We start from the raw sequence: 15816 nt of genomic DNA, 5'->3' as shown, positions 1-15816 counted from the left end.
TGTCATGGCCCTTGGCACTACTGGTATTCATGCCACTGACGGGAAATGTTATAAATGAAGTAATTATCTGCTTAATTAGCCATTAGAGCATTCTCTGTGTGTATGTGTGCAGCCTGTTTGTGACCCAGACATGTTGGAAGCAACCCTCGTGCCAAAGAACAGCCAGTGTTATCTAAATAGAAATCAATGCCCGTGACTCAACCTAGAGTGAGAAAAAAAGGAGAGAAAGTGTGTTTTGTTTTTGCACGGGTGTATCAGACAGGCAGAAAAATGAGGGTGGAGGTTTATGTGTGTGTTCTCAACGCCTCAGACTGTAAATGCAGTTCAAAGACAACCTATCGAGGTTGGAAATCAGCAGCCTCTGCCATAACATTCCAGGCACAGACTGCTTCACTTTGCCTTCTACACACATACTTACTCACTACATTTGTGAGGGCTTTCCACTGGACACATTCTTTTCTTACGCCCTGTCCTCATTTTGATCCTTACCTAAAACTGAACACTTAATATTCTAACATAAACCTAAATCTTTAATCAAGATGGAAGCGATTTGACGGATCCTTTGAGGAGGTAAGGATCAGCCAAAATTACCTCAACTTACAGAAATGTCATCGCTCTAAAAGCCAAACAGAAAAGGATGCACATAAATGAAAACATGAACAGTTAAGAGGTTGCACTAAACAATGATCTTTACATGTTAACAAAACTAGCTTAAAGGCAAAAAATATACACTGAACTCTATATACATATACTGTAGATGAACAATACGACCGTCTCTCAGAGGAGGGCTGAGCCTTGGTATTTGCTCTACAAGGTCACAGCGAGCTCTGATCTCCAGAGAAATCGCTTCATCCCCTCTCAATTTTCTTTCTTGTCCTCTCATGTAGCCCCCCCGCTCTCTATTCCTATTCCCTCAGCACCCTCTTCCTCCACATCTCCTCTTTCTCGCCATCATTCTGCCTCGTCTCGTTTTTGCTCTGACTAGCAGGCAGAGATCAAAGGAGACAAGAATGAGGCTACTGTGTGAACCACAGACAACGTAAACTCCTCTGGCCTTAGGTTCGGATGAATTGCTGTCAGTCAATGAATCAGCCAAGACAGAAAACAGATGCTGGAGAGACTGATGGACAGAGCAAAAAGTAGGACATGGAAACAGCATGTCAGAATATAGTTGCTAGAACGATTATTATATTTTATTTACCAATAGATTGACTCAGAGGAGCAGCATCCTACCCTTCAAAACGTCTACGCATCACATACCTTCCAGAGTCCTGCTGTGTCTATGTGTGTTTGAGTGTGTGTTACCTTCTTGAAGAGGCGCACTGAATCCTCGCTGATCTGTGCGAAACGGGGAATGATGTTGTTGAGGTAGAGGTCGGACAGAGTGGCGTGGTCGCGGCTCTCCCTCTTCACCTGAAGCAGCAACAGGTTCCAGCAATTCACCGGGGATAAAATGCTCTGCTCTTTCCTGCACACAGAGCAAAAGAGAGTCTTAAAATGTATTCAAGTGCCTCCAAGCATCTTTTTAGATAAATGACGAGCATTAAGTCTCTTTCATCTTCTAATTTCCCCTTTCATCCTGCTGATAGATGTGCGCTCACACGTATACGCACAGGCCCCGCTTCATGTAAAATGTAGAAACAAGAATACTGCACAAAAAAAAAAAACACTCCTCACACACTTTTTTTATTTATTTTCTTTACAAAGATGAGACAAGGAATTTGGATAAAAGACGGGGAGGGAGAGAATGCCCAGACAGATTTATGCAGAAAACAACCTCCCTCTCTCACTTACTTACACACACACACACAGGGCCAGCGAGCCAGCCCAAACAGAGGATTCAGCCAGGGTACAAAACCCAGCGGGCAGAGGTAAGACTTCCCTACGAGCACAGCTGTCACAGACAGGAAAAAAAGAGAAAGAGTAAAAAGGAGAGAGAACATTTAAAAACAGCTAGAAAGAGAGAGACTTAAAGACTGGAATGACTTCACTAACAGGCTAATAGCTCAATACCGTTTCATTGTCTTTGCTTCAAGGGCCCATTAAGCTGTTACACAAATGCGAGGCTGTCAATGTCCTGCTTACAAGCCAACTCAACCCCTTTCAGAGTGTGTGCACACAATAAGTGCCACTGTGAGTGTGCATGCATGTGTGTGTGCGTGTACAGTACGTGTTATGGATGATCCATGGATGATCTAGTGGGTAAAATGGATTATGAGTGAGTGTAAGTGGATGAAAGAAGGTCTTTGTGCTGTTAAAAGCAGCTTTAACTGGATAGAAACAGCAGAAAGAGCTGCAAGGCATTTACATCACACACACACACACACACACAGATGGGGGTCAGTAAAAGTAGAGCAGTGACCCAAGCACAGATTAGGTCAGACAGACAGAGCAAGTCTTTGACCAAGGGCTACAGAGAGGGGGTGGTGTCCATGGGTGTGTGTGTGTGTGTGTGGGAAAGAAGAGTCTGATGAGATGAGTCATAGACAGTGATGTGATATGCTGGTACTGGCTGTCACTGGTCAGATGGTCAGATGACTAATTGAGCCCAATAACAATAATAATTTCAAGGAAAGGAAGAAGAAAAAAAAAAATCCACCCACTACTTATTACAAATCCCAAATTCTGAAACTCTCCATGTGTCACACGCTAAATTTGATGGTCATGTGTTGTTATTTTATATTTGTACTTTCTGCTCCAGCTTCTCTCTGCTGTCTGTTTCTTTTCCGGCACGTCTGTCTTCACTAGTTGCACAACATTTTTCTCCACCAAAAAGGGCCGCAGTTCCTCTATTTGCTGAAGCAACCGGCCTCTCTGCCTCCACGTGACATGTCTGCCTCAGCCCACCAGTGATCGCCATGGTAATGGCACTGCAGCACCCGATGAAATATCACCTTACTCTCTCCGACCCTCAGCTATCGCAAGGTAAACACTGAAATGTCAGCGACCCTCCGAAGGTCACATGGTGCTCGCTGGGAACAGAGTCAGTCCTCGGGTCAGGTGCTGCCGGTGACTCACTTTGGAGGAAAAATGCTAAATGGTCATTTAAATTCAGGATCAAAAAGTATAGCATTAAAGAGGGAATCCCTGCTGGCAGTTTTGTACAACTGAGGAGGCAGGCTGCAGATACTTTTAATTAAACTTTGATTGAAGAATGCATGAAGAAACTGGCTACACAAAAAAAATAGGCCCAACATACAATTACAACAACAATTGGATTTAGAATAAAAACTTTAAGATATTTGCATATTTTCCATAGTGTGATGTTAATTTTTTTCTGCTAATTTGCTTAAATGTTGTAGCCATATCATAATATCATCAGTGTTGACTGGATTAGGTATGAATGAGATTTTATCAAGCCTGATTCAAAAGCTGCTTTTCTTTATTGATTGTGGTTGTTATTGAATCTTGGTTCTAATTCCAGGCAGTGTTTTAATAATGAAAGACAGTAAACTATGTTGAAAGAAAATATCCTTTGTTTTCATTAGACTTAAGGTGGCATGAACTGTTGGTCATGTGAATCAGGAAGTATTTTGTGATTTTTGTTTTCAGAAAAAAAAAGGTAAAAATTGCTCCCTATCTTGCCAAGTTGTTCGTATTTTTCAGCACCATTAACAGAGTAAATGAATAGAGACGGCGAGTAGGAAAAAAGTACAGCACAAATATAAAAGAATACAGCCACAGTAGATGCAAAACAGTAATTTTCAGTCCACGTGTGGTCATATGACCATGTGATCTTTAGAATCAGAACCCAAAAACCATATTGAAATAATATGTGGCTGTGACCGTGGGTTGTATAAAGGGCTGCAGCGTATTAACAGTGAAACTGGCCTAATATTTAGCATAAGGACAGGCTTTGAATCAGTGTGCAACTTGTGAGGGCTTCTCCATGTGACCAATCAGCCTGTCAGCCTCAGGGCACACAAACACACACAAATAGACACACACACAGACAGAGACACACAAATACAGTTAAACCGTGTAACCCCCCCCCCCCACCACCACTGCTGTATGTGGCCTGCCAAATAGCAGGAATACCAGGGGTCTCCATGGGATCGACACACACACACACACATACCACACACCAACTCTCACACCCACATTGCTTGGAGCACCATCACCATTGCTTGGCTGTACAGAGAAACAGCCACAGGCACACACACACATACACACACACCTACATAGTGACACACAAAAATGCACACACATAACCGGAAAATAGCTGAAATTCCAGCGTGGCACCCGGACTGAGCAGCAGCAGATGCAGGGAGACTGTTAAATAGACAGATGTTGGATGAAAAGAAAAGCAAGAAGAGACTGGAGGAAGAGCAGAGAGAGAAATGAAACGTAAAGATTGAACACTTGTCTGTCAGTGAATTGAATTTTTTTTATTGTGACATCTTGATAGATTATGACGTGAGCAGACCTGCTGAGGCAGCTGCAGTAGCTGACCTCCTCAACTACATATTTTATTCTCTGTCCTTTGCCCTCCCTATCCCTCTGCTCACCCTCCCTCAATATGCAACACAGGAAAACACTTTGCAACTGTCTCGGTATTGATCTGAGCTGGAGGGTGTGTGTGTCTGTGTGTGTGTGTGTTGGGGGTATGTCCTCCTGGCTGGAATTGGGTTTCATTTAGAGGCCCCATCGATCCCTTTTAGTCTGTGCCTGCATGTGCATGAGACAGCATGGATGTGGGTTTGCCCCCAGCAGGGAAATGAATGTTTCTGGAAAAAAAAAAAAAAGTGAGCGATGCATAAAAAAAGAGAACAAGAAGAGCGTGGGGGAAAATGAGGAAGGTTGCTGTGGAGGAGGACATGGTTAACAGGAAGCCAAGGAGTAAAAGAAGACAAGCAAAAGAGTCCAGTCTTTCTTAACAGTTTTGGTAACAGTGGATACTCCTGTCAATCAATAAGTCAGCTAGTGTTTCCTCTACAGCACAGGGCTGCCAATAACACCTTTAATACAGCTAAAGTAAAAAATGACAAAAGAAAATAAGCTTCTCCTAATTGTTCTCTTAGAAACATAGTGATTCTCAAAGCAGTTAATCTCGTGAACAAGTAGAAAAACCTTTGCAACCTTTACGAAATGATACATTAGGTCCTAAGATGAAAGATGCTGCTGCACAATGTTTGATTTCTGATTTTGTTCACTGGTGGATGAACACACACCAAAAGTAGCATTTTACCCAACTGATGAACATAAAACCTTATTAATCAGAATAATAAGCTCATGCATTGCTATAGAGATAGGCCAAAGTAAAAATAGATGTAATAAAATGTAAGCGGCCTTGTGTTTATTTATGCAAGAATAGCTTTAGTGACAACCAACCTAGCATTGGACCCCAACATTATGGATGCTGTCCATTTAGCTAATGCGTCTCCTCGTCGCATCACTTGAATCTGTTCATTGCATCTTGGCTCTTTGCGGTGCAAAAGAGAGATGCATGGAAGGATGAGGAATGGTGTCTACTGAAGGGGTCATTGCTTACATTTTTGAAGAGTAAGCAATTACTGATAACGCACAGCTGTCCCACAAATCCTGACACACTAGATGCGACTACTCATGTCCCCACAGGTTGTCTGAAAGAAAACAGTGTTGCAGTAATGATATATTAATGATACTGCAGTAATGATCACAGAGCCTTACAGCCCCTTCAATTAGCAGCAGTCATCAATCATTAAAACACACAACCAAACGACTTCCTTGGGAAGGGTGTTGCTGACCAGTTAAACGCTGCAAAGGTTACACTTGTGTTTTCCTGCTCAAAGCTCCTCAACTCAATCTTCTCTTCTCCCAGATGCATTTAAGGTATTAAAAATATCCTCAATGATGGCAGACCTTGGTCAGTTTCCAGTCCTGGGCTAAAAGACGGAGGCGCGAGGACGCAAGGAGGCATAATTAGCTAAATGGAAAGCACCCTCTGCCGCAATTTATCTGTGGTAGCTCCGCTGAATTTGTGTGTGTGTGTGTGTGTGTGGTTTATGATTAGACAGCAGTTCAGTGAATCCTTCTCCACAGGGAAACAGGCCGCTCTCTCACCAAAAACCACCAGATAAATTATACAAGAACACGTCCCGCTGCTAAAGCTGATGAGCTCCAGTGTGTGCTTGTATTTGAGACAGAGAGAGAGACAGAGAGAGAGAGAGAGAGAGAGAGACAAAGAGAAAGAAAGAGAAAAGGAAGAGAAATCAGCCCTCTTTGATGAGAGAGAATCCCAGTTTGGGCAAGGTTACACACTCAGCAAGACACTGCAAAATAGTCAGAGCACAAAATCGCCACCTGGCCATTTCTGGCAAAATGTACAGTTACCGCGCGCACGCACGCACGCACGCACGCACGCACGCACGCACGGCCTCTCTTTTAACAGAAACAAAAGTCCTAATGAAATGTACAACAGGACATTCGATGGTGTTTCATTGGATCAAACTGGGAGGCTGTGAGGGATGTGCAGTACATCAGTATTTTGTCAGTATATGACTGACACACCAACATGATCTCCCTCGTCTTGGCCATTCTTCCGTTTTTAATTTTTGCCTGCTTCCACTTCTCTTTTTCTCAGGAAGGAAGTCATTCTACACTGTTTACAGGGCTAAATAAAGAAATTGGGTTTTCCATCTTGCTTGAAATCTTGAAAAAGTGAAGAATATTCACTGTTAAGGCTTTTGAACTAAACAAATAAATATGTAGACTTTAGACTTTTCTTTATTTGATCCCCCATAGGGGGAAATTCTCTCATGTAACATCGTGACCTGTGTGTACATGCTTTGTGTGTGTTAGAGCGGCTGTGAGTTTCCCGTACTTGAGTAGATGGTCCTTGGTACTGCGGGTCTTTGTGAGGAACCTCTCAGCCAGTTTCTCAAGGTTGCGGCTGTAGTCCACCTCAATCTCTGCCTTCTTTCTGAAGAAGTCCTGCAGGTCTTGCAGCAGCTGCACCCTCAGCTCACACTGCTGGTCCAGACACTTGAGCTGCTCCACCAGCTGGGCGCGGACCTCTGCCAGGGTGGAGGGAAGAGGGAGAAACAGAGATGAGTTTAACTTCTTTGTTGGCTTTTTAACACAAACCACAATCCAGCCACAGAGGACAGCCTACACAGAATGTTTATTACCCCACACTTCTAAAATGAAAGGCCTCTTTTCTTTAAAAAACGCAAACTACATGCAATTATGCATCCAGCTAGGGAGGAAGGTGCATACATTACTGTTGACAGCGCAATGCTATCATTAAGATGCGTTCCACAACAATGTGTCAGATTTTAAAGTCTAAAGCGGTTTCCTCTTTATGGCTAATGTAGATGGAGCCCAGCTCCGGCGAAACACCTGGCACAAGCCTGACACATCAGCCTGGAGTCCTGGCTGATATCCATCCCCCTCCCACCAGTCCGTAAAGTGTAGACTGCTGTGCATGTGTGTACATCGTCATTTTCATACACATGTGTGCATTTGCGTGTGTGCGATCTGTTATCCTCTTCCACACACAGAGATCTCCAGAGGCAGTCATTTATCCCAGCTTATCACTTTTCATTTTCCTCCTTCCCCTCTCCCTCCTCCATGCTGCTCCCCAGTCTGGCCTCAAATTAATAGAGTGCACTCAGTGCAGACACACTCAGTAACCATATTCAATCACTGGCTACAAAAAAAGTCCTCTGGAGAGTCCTGCCCACTGCAGTTATAGACTTGGACACGCAAAGCATCCACAGCAACATGTGCGCACACACACACACACACATACACACCCAAGGACATGATGATGATAAGCTGGATCAGTGCTGACAGCTGACAGATTAATGCTATGCTCTCATACCTGCCTGCCAATGCTGACTTGGCTGTGCATGCATCCTTTTTTAAAGAGTTAAGAAACAACGCACACGCTTGCCAATTGCCAGCCTGTGCAGCTGCATCATGGTTAGTCTACCAAAGCCGTCCTACCTTTACAGCGCAGGCTGAGGAGAAAGCGGATGGTTTTGGCCTCCATCCTGGCTTCAGTACAGTATAGACTCCCGTCACACACACACACTAATTCAAACACACACACACTCGCAGGCAGGCAGACAGTCAGCCGTCTATCCAGCCGACAGCGTCTGTTGATACCGCCTTTGTGTTTAACAGCTGAGAGAGCAGTTTCTCTTTACCACAAAGAGAAGTGGGATATCTAAATGTGTCTGTGACCACTCCGCTCCTCCCCCGTCTAGCACTTCTCTCTCCCTCTCTCATAAACACAGACCTAAACATTGTGCCACTAGCCAGCGGCTGTGTCCACTCACAGCCATTATTTACTGATTAAAAGGCCAGAACGGAGGAGTTTTGCGGCATTATGACGCTACGGCGGAAACACTCACATACAAAAGAAATGAATGCGCACACAGCCTAATGACCTGGTGTGAATATTTGCTTTGACAACCCGTGTTATTGACTTGTGGTCTGTGTGTGTGTGTGTGTGTGTGTGTGTGTGTGAGAGAGTGTTTGGGTGTAATTTCCTCATCGCACAAGACAGTCAATGATGGGGAGTGAGTCACTGTCCAGCCTCTCAAGGCTGCAACACAAAACCTTGAGATGGCAGTCTTATAATTAGCCTGCCCAAAACAACAGCACACGCCAAGTGAACAAACACCCAAAATGAAAACAAGCGCTCCTATAAGATGCATAAGACAGCACAAGGTAATCTTCAGGGAGGCAGACTGAGGGGTGTAGAAACAAACGGCAGCATCAGTCTCATGTGACCCCAATGTTTAGGAAGCAGGTTTAATGGGGGTAAAGTTAATTTAATAGGAAAGCCGTGCCCTGTGCCGTGAAACATCTCTCTGGGCCTTAACAGTCACATTAGGATGAAGAGTGATTCTGACAGTATGCTCCATTTATAAAATATATGGTTGTGTGACTGAACCAAAGCAAATCTTGAGCGACGCTGTGCTTTAATGATAATGGCTGCTAAGCTGAACTTCCCTGAGGGAAAAGTCTGTATCCATGTAAATGCTGTTGTCATCAACAGTAGAGGAGTATTTGCTGAGATACGAGGTGCTTGGTACAGCAATATGGAGAGATGCCGTCAGAAAAGACAGATGCAGGTCTTCCTTTCTCTGTAACGGTCATCATCCTCTTCAGCCAGTAAGAAGTGGGATGTGAACTGGAATGTGACGCCTCCACCCCCTCCAGACAGCCCAGTCACATTTTCCAGGCGGACGAGAGCAGGTCTTGTAATCGGGATCTGGGATTCTACTTTACTGATCCTCTACATTCTCTTTTTTCCTTCCTCCTCCTCCTCCTCTGTCTGTAGTGCTGAGGGCTGTCTGGCTCAGCCTGCACGAGCCTTGTTCATACACTTTTCACTTTGATCACCAGTCCCACAAACAGACCAAACACAAAACACGTAGGCAGAGGGAGATGGTTGCTAACCTTTGAAGCAGCTCTTCCACTCTGTGGGATTTTCATTTTTCTGTGTAACAACCTGTCTACATACTGAGCTTGTCGACCTACAGAAGGTATCTAGTGATGTCACAGTGCACCAAGATCACCACGGTCACTCAGTGGCAAACCACGACAGTCAACATCTGCCATTATTCACACAGCTAGAAACTGATAAAGCTGAGAAATCCTTCTTTACAATAACAACAGGCATCTACACCCATCAGGATTTGTTTAGTGTAGCGTTACTTCCCTGGTGTAAAGCTTCACATACACAAAGCTACGTATTTACACACACGTTTCATGAAAGTCCATTTCTGGCCATAATTCAACATCCACAGACAGCTGGCACACCCGTAAGGTGTATTGTAAGGACCACTGATTCCTATGGCCTTTCTTTCGCAAGATCTTTGTTTGTTTTCCTTCTGTTATCGTAACTCTACCCAGTCATAGGATCCACCTGTTGGTTTGTTTTGGCGCTCAGTTTGGGTGGGGGGTGGTGTCGTGTGAATGTGTGTTTGAATGCATACACTCCATATGTCTGGTTTTCTATGTAGAAAAATAAAACATGAGCATGAGATGGCAGAAATCAGGAGTCCAGTGGCTGTTTTGTCTTTCAAACCATTTCACCCAAACCTGCCCCTCTTCCATTATTGATTAGTTTGCTTATCCCGGCCCAGAAAAAGGAGGACAAAAATAGAGAGAGATGATGGCTGGAGACAGCGTAACTGCACTAGAATGACATTACCACCATGGCCAATGCCTGCTGTTAATTTTGCAGTGGGTTGTGGCTGAACGCATGAAGGGTCGGGCATGTTGCCGCATACAAACGTGTGGATGGATACGCAGGAGGGAATAAAACTAGAAAAGGAAATAGAGAAGCAACACAGCCAATAATATCATACTTGAGTCCCATTTTGGGAAGCACAGTGTGGAGCCTGAAAGTCATGTTTCTCCTGCAACATTACCTTTTGCAGCAAGCATGCCATTAGCTTCAGTGTGTTTATCTGGGAGCTGACTGAAGTGATGGTTGCCCTGGATGTTGTTCTGAGCTGGCCTAGATACAGGAGCCACACATCCTGCTGCGAGCACTCATTATACCTGAAAACACCCTGGGCTATGGGCACAGCACAGACATACACACTGACAGCAATGTGACACGATGCGAGTCCAAGCTGTCACTCTGAGCTGTTCTGACGGCAGCTACCAAACTCGTCTTTGGAGGCCCCAATCCAGATCTGTCCTCCTCCATTACTAGACTGGCTTGTAGAGACACACACACACACGCAAATGCGTGCACACACTTACGCACACATGGCAACTGTTAACAAGTAGACGTGATGAGTGTTCAAGACAAGGCTTGAACTGGAGATGGATGACAAACAACAAACCGACACAGACGGCAGGTTGGTTCAGTTAAAGGATAATTCTGGTTAATTACGACCTCAGTCTTATTTTTGCAGTTTCTAATCATGATACCTGTTGCTGAACAATGTACTCACCAAGATTTTCTCTCCGCATACAAATTACAATACTGAGTGCTTATCAGTGCTCTCTTTTCCTCAAATTTGAAACAGAGAAAAGCACAAGATTATCACCCAAACTCTTAATTGTAAACATACATCACAGTTTACAGACTAAGTTCTTGTTTAAACTTTAACCTTTGATCATATTTGTGTATGCACACAGCTTCTCTAAGCATAAAGAGATTAACTGTCAGTTTTATCTCCAAAACAAAGTTGTTTAGACAATCTGGCATAAGTGTTGGTGCTGACTTTGCTGTAGTGATGTTGCCATATTCTCATATCTCTGCAATTACTTTGGTGAGTCAAGTGTTGATAAAATCAATAGAAACGAAGGTCAAAACCAGAGATATGAGATAAGTTGTATAAACCAGGATAATCCTTTAAACACAGCCTCTCTGCCAGCAATGGGCCAACAACCTGTGCCAGGTAATCAGTGAACGCAGCGGGAACACAAAGACACACACACACACACACACCAGTTAGCTAGTTCTAAGAAATCCAAGACATCCAACCAGGCGATCTAGCCATCTGTGAGGTAGAATACTACCCGTTCTGTTTGTGTTTTTGTGTGTGCGTGTGAGCATGCGTTCATACTGTGTTTATGCAGTAAGGCCTGGTCTTTGTTGCCCCAGGGGCTGATACTGCAGCACAGAGCAGTGGAGAAGAGGGAGGGGGAGCAGAAGGGGGTAGTAATGGTTTTGAGTTGTACCACTGTGAGCTCATACTATTGTCCTCAGAAGAATGAAAGAAGCAGAAAGAAAAGGAGAAAGAACAGAAAGCAGTGTAAAGGGTGAGTAAGGGGCGGGCGGGCGGGCGGGCGGGCACTGCGTCACTGTGAATATGTCCATTCATCCCTGTACACACAGGAAGAGTGGACAGAGAGACAGGAAGTCAGTCGGACCAGTTCATTGCCAGTAGGGAGCACACGAGAGGGGAGGGTCATACTAAAACAACCGCAGGAAGCATGTGTATGTGTGTGTGTAAAGATGGAGTGCAGCAGGATGGGGGTTGGACTGAGGTGTGTGTGTGTCTGTTTCTTCAAATGAAAGGGCCTGAAGAAAAACAGGCAGCTGTGCAGTTCACCAATATAACCCTCCGAACCTGAAACCAGGCAGGAAAAAAAGAGGGGAGTGAGACTGATGGAGAGAAACTGGGCCAGGGGTTTGCAGGTTGAAGGGGGGCTAGCACTGTGCGTGTGTGTGTGTGGGAGAGAGAGAGAGTGAGTGGATGGTGGGGTAATGGGACGGGACTTTTAGGCAGTTGAATGACTTGGTAGTCTGAAGCCTCAGGTTGCAGGTAGTGTTTCCTAATAAGATTCTTCAGCAGGGTGGAATCTATTAGTTCCAGACATGCCTGCCTAATACTGCTTCACTGTACACACACTCTCACACACACGCACGCACGCACACACACACACACACACGCACGAGCGAGAAGGGGAGTAGAGGAAAAGATAGAATTACAGTACAGTAAGTGTTGGAGGGAAAACTATTGCAGGAATGGAACGATTCCAGCCAATGTCTTTTCCTTGGGTCTGGACTTTCCTCTGAAAACAAACACTCACACACAACACACACACACTAAAACTTATATAGGCATTTCCTCTCTCACCCAGAGCTCGAAACCTTTAGGAAAAGCAGTGTCGTCTTAAGGAGGCAAGTTAACAAGCTTAGTGACTTTTAGACATGGAAAACCCTGCTGAGGCCAAACCACAGCAGACCTGCTCTGTGCGGCAGAGGAGAGGAGAAAGACAGACAGGCAGAGAGCAGAGGAGAGAAATGAGAGCTACTCTGTGCCGTTCCTCAGCATAAATAAGTAAAGAACAGGAGATTTCAAAGGCTAAAAGTTATTTGGTGTCTCTCTGGTACTTCAGACATTTCACTTCTGGCCCAACTTTATAATAGAGAACCAAGTACTGAAGGAAGCTTTTAGCAAGAAGCAAGTCCCTTCTCTTATCTGCTTTCAGTTTTCACACACACACACACACACCTTCTATCTTGCTGCATGCACCAGTTAAACCACAGATAACCCAGAACATGCAAAAATTGATTATGAAAAACATAAAGGCGGCCACGATTTGAGCTTTCAGGAAATATTTCCCATCGTCCTTTGTAAACATCTTATTAAAAATGAATGAGCAAAGTTCGAATGATAAGTGGAACTCCTTAAAGGAATAGTTGAACATTTTGGGAAATGCACTGTCTTTCTTGCATAGAGTTAAAGGAGACGACTGACAATTGGCCGATTTTACGGTGGTTATGTGCCGTAATATTTCGTTCCTGGAGTCTCTGCTATGATAGATATAACAGTGGCTTCTATCTTCTGGGCTAACTCTTGACACAGCGGCTATGTCTAAGTGTTCCTTTGATATACTAAATACACTAATAAGGAGACGGGACATCCAGTGACACATGTTTCAACTATTACTTGCAATCAGGTGTGAAGAGCCCGACAACAGCTATTTGACAAATGGGCGGGATGTGGTACATGCATGGGTAAAATGCAGAATTTACCCATGAGATTGGGGTTTGAATGTCATGTGAAAACATATGTCAATACTGACTGTTTGGTTTGGTTGGGGTTACGCAACAAAACTACTTGGTTAGGTTTCAGCACCAAAACTAGGGATGTTATAGCATTTTTGAGAAAATTCTCTCAGGATGATAAAACGGCTGAGTCTAAATAGCTATATTGGCTATTCCACCGCAGGTGAAGAGAGCATCTCCCTTATTATTTTATAGTTTATTCCCAGTGATAAATGACAGAGGTCTGTTGATATAGCTCGCCTCCTCCCTAAGGTATAGCCTCGGTGTGGAAATCATCATTACTTCATCACGTTGCACCCCTCATAGTGGTTGTGCGGGGAAACGGAGCGAAAGAGGCTCGTGTGAGGAAAGAGAAATGGAGGTGACAGGGAGGGAGTGGGGGAGGTTATTGGGGGGGGTAGCACTCAGCGGGGGTGAATTCCTCTGCAGTACTACTCAGACCAGGAAGTCATTAACCCTTTACTAGCAGGCGAGATGCTTCATCTCCAGTTGGAGGAACACAGTGACAGGAAGGAGAGAGGACTGCCATGGAAGATGAGAAGTGTGTGTTAATGCATCTGTGGCCCACAGTAGGAGCCTTGGAGCCATGTGGGCTCTCATCAGGGTTCCTTGCACTCCGTGAGCTGGGTGCACAGGTCAGGGGTCAGGGGTCGCAAACCCACTGGAGGGGGTCAGTCTCCCACATCCACCAACTGATGGAAAACACCTAGAACAATAGATATATCACTTTCAGCTCTGACTACAGATAAGTAACTTAACTAATCCTGCTGCCAGGAATCTACTCCTCAACCAAAATGTCATCTCTTTGTGCATAAATATGATCAGGCTTTCCAGGAGTATATTCTACTTCTCAACCGTTCTGTAACACTTAGACCCTCCTGACACCGGCAGCCCTTTCCAGCCATCACATGCTCTGATTCCTCTCCGGTGGTGGCAGAGGGGTTGTAGGATTTTAGACTGGGGGCGGGGGTCTCTATGCATAATGAAAAAGGCTGCTTATCAAAAGTTAACAAGCTCCTCGCCCATTTACAGTCCCTGTCTGCTCTACTAACCCAGTCTGGAGAAGGCGCCGACAGAGTATGTGTGATGGGGGAGGGGGTACGTTTCATGCAGATGGAAGGACTGAGGATAGACGAAGAGACTTAAAATGAGATGAGCAAATAATTATTTTCATAATCCATTAATCTGTCATCTATGCTTTAATTAATTGCTCAATCATTTAGTCTATAGCTGAAACGATTAAATAACTAATCAGCAACCATTTTTCCAAGCAAAAATGCCAAACATTCCCTATTTTCAGCTTCTCAATTATAAGAACTTGGTGCTTCTTTTTGTATTACGGGATAGCAAACTGAAGTTCAGTGGGTTTTGAACCACTGGTCAGAAAAAACAAGCAACTTGAAGAAACTACGCCTTGGTTTTTAGGAAAATGTGATGGCCATTTTCACAATTTTCAGATATTCTGTAGACAAAAATGAATAATCAATTTATCAAAAAAAAAAACGAATAGGCAGATTATTTGATAATTGTGTGAGCACCAAATTAAGTTATAGTCTAATCTTACAATTCGTCAGTTCACATGATTTGAGACGGGCCTCGAGGCTAATTTGTGGGTATATGTGTGTGTAGTTCATCCTCAAGGGTACTATCCACCTGGTGTCACCTCTATTTCCTGTCTCTGCCGGACACAGCCATCTGGGCCTCAGTCTGTTCCAACAGCCTTCATCTCTGTCTCTCTCCATTTCACCAGCTCTCTTATTCACTCACACACACACACTTCACCATGGGGATGCAAACCACAAACCAGTATAGTGATTTACGCCATCTGTCTGAGGAGGTATGGACAGGTATCAGACAAAAACGTACACACATATTATACCATCCCAGGCCAGCAGTAGAGACAATATTATGCTGAGATGTCCCACTGTGTGTGTGGGTGGGTGGGTGGGTGTGTGTGTGTGTGTGTGTGTGTGTGTGTTGTGTGCGCGGCGTACACTTTCCAGTATTTCCAAATGACCAGTGCATAACACCCCCCTTAATCAGCTTAGCAGCCAGTCAGGGGATTTGACTAATCCACAACACAAGCATGGGAAGGAGCCCGCTGTGTGTGTGTCTGTCTGCGCGAGTGGTCTGTCTGACAGTGTGTGCAGCAAGTTAAATCAACCTGAAAAATCTTGGACAGCGCCCTCTCTAAGCATCGAGCGTGCTACGAGAATGTTCCACGACATGGCGCTACTTTCGAATAGCGATGGACAGACGTGGAGTTCTTTCATGTGCAGACACATCATTGGGTGGGTAGAGGTTAATTCCTGTCTTTATTAGCAGGTTAATACTCGTCATAA

The 15816-nt window shown here is 44.4% G+C and overlaps 1 protein-coding gene across 2 annotated transcripts in view; it reads right to left on the bottom strand.

The window, feature by feature from the left end:
• srgap2 (SLIT-ROBO Rho GTPase activating protein 2) overlaps nt 1-15816 on the bottom strand; it is a 53434-nt gene that overhangs the window by 16826 nt on the left and 20792 nt on the right. For both annotated transcript variants that reach the window (XM_070841400.1, XM_070841408.1), the window contains exons 2-3: nt 6803-6995; nt 1306-1468 (exon numbers count right to left, since the gene is read on the bottom strand). In XM_070841400.1, coding sequence (XP_070697501.1) covers nt 1306-1468; nt 6803-6995 — 356 coding nt within the window. The remainder of the gene's footprint in view (nt 1-1305; nt 1469-6802; nt 6996-15816) is intronic.

This window comes from Pempheris klunzingeri, chromosome 2 (assembly GCF_042242105.1).
Source record: "Pempheris klunzingeri isolate RE-2024b chromosome 2, fPemKlu1.hap1, whole genome shotgun sequence".
In the NCBI taxonomy this organism is placed as follows: domain Eukaryota; kingdom Metazoa; phylum Chordata; class Actinopteri; order Acropomatiformes; family Pempheridae; genus Pempheris; species Pempheris klunzingeri.
Note: the sequence above shows the minus strand (reverse complement) of the source record. Positions and strands in the feature narration are given on the sequence as shown.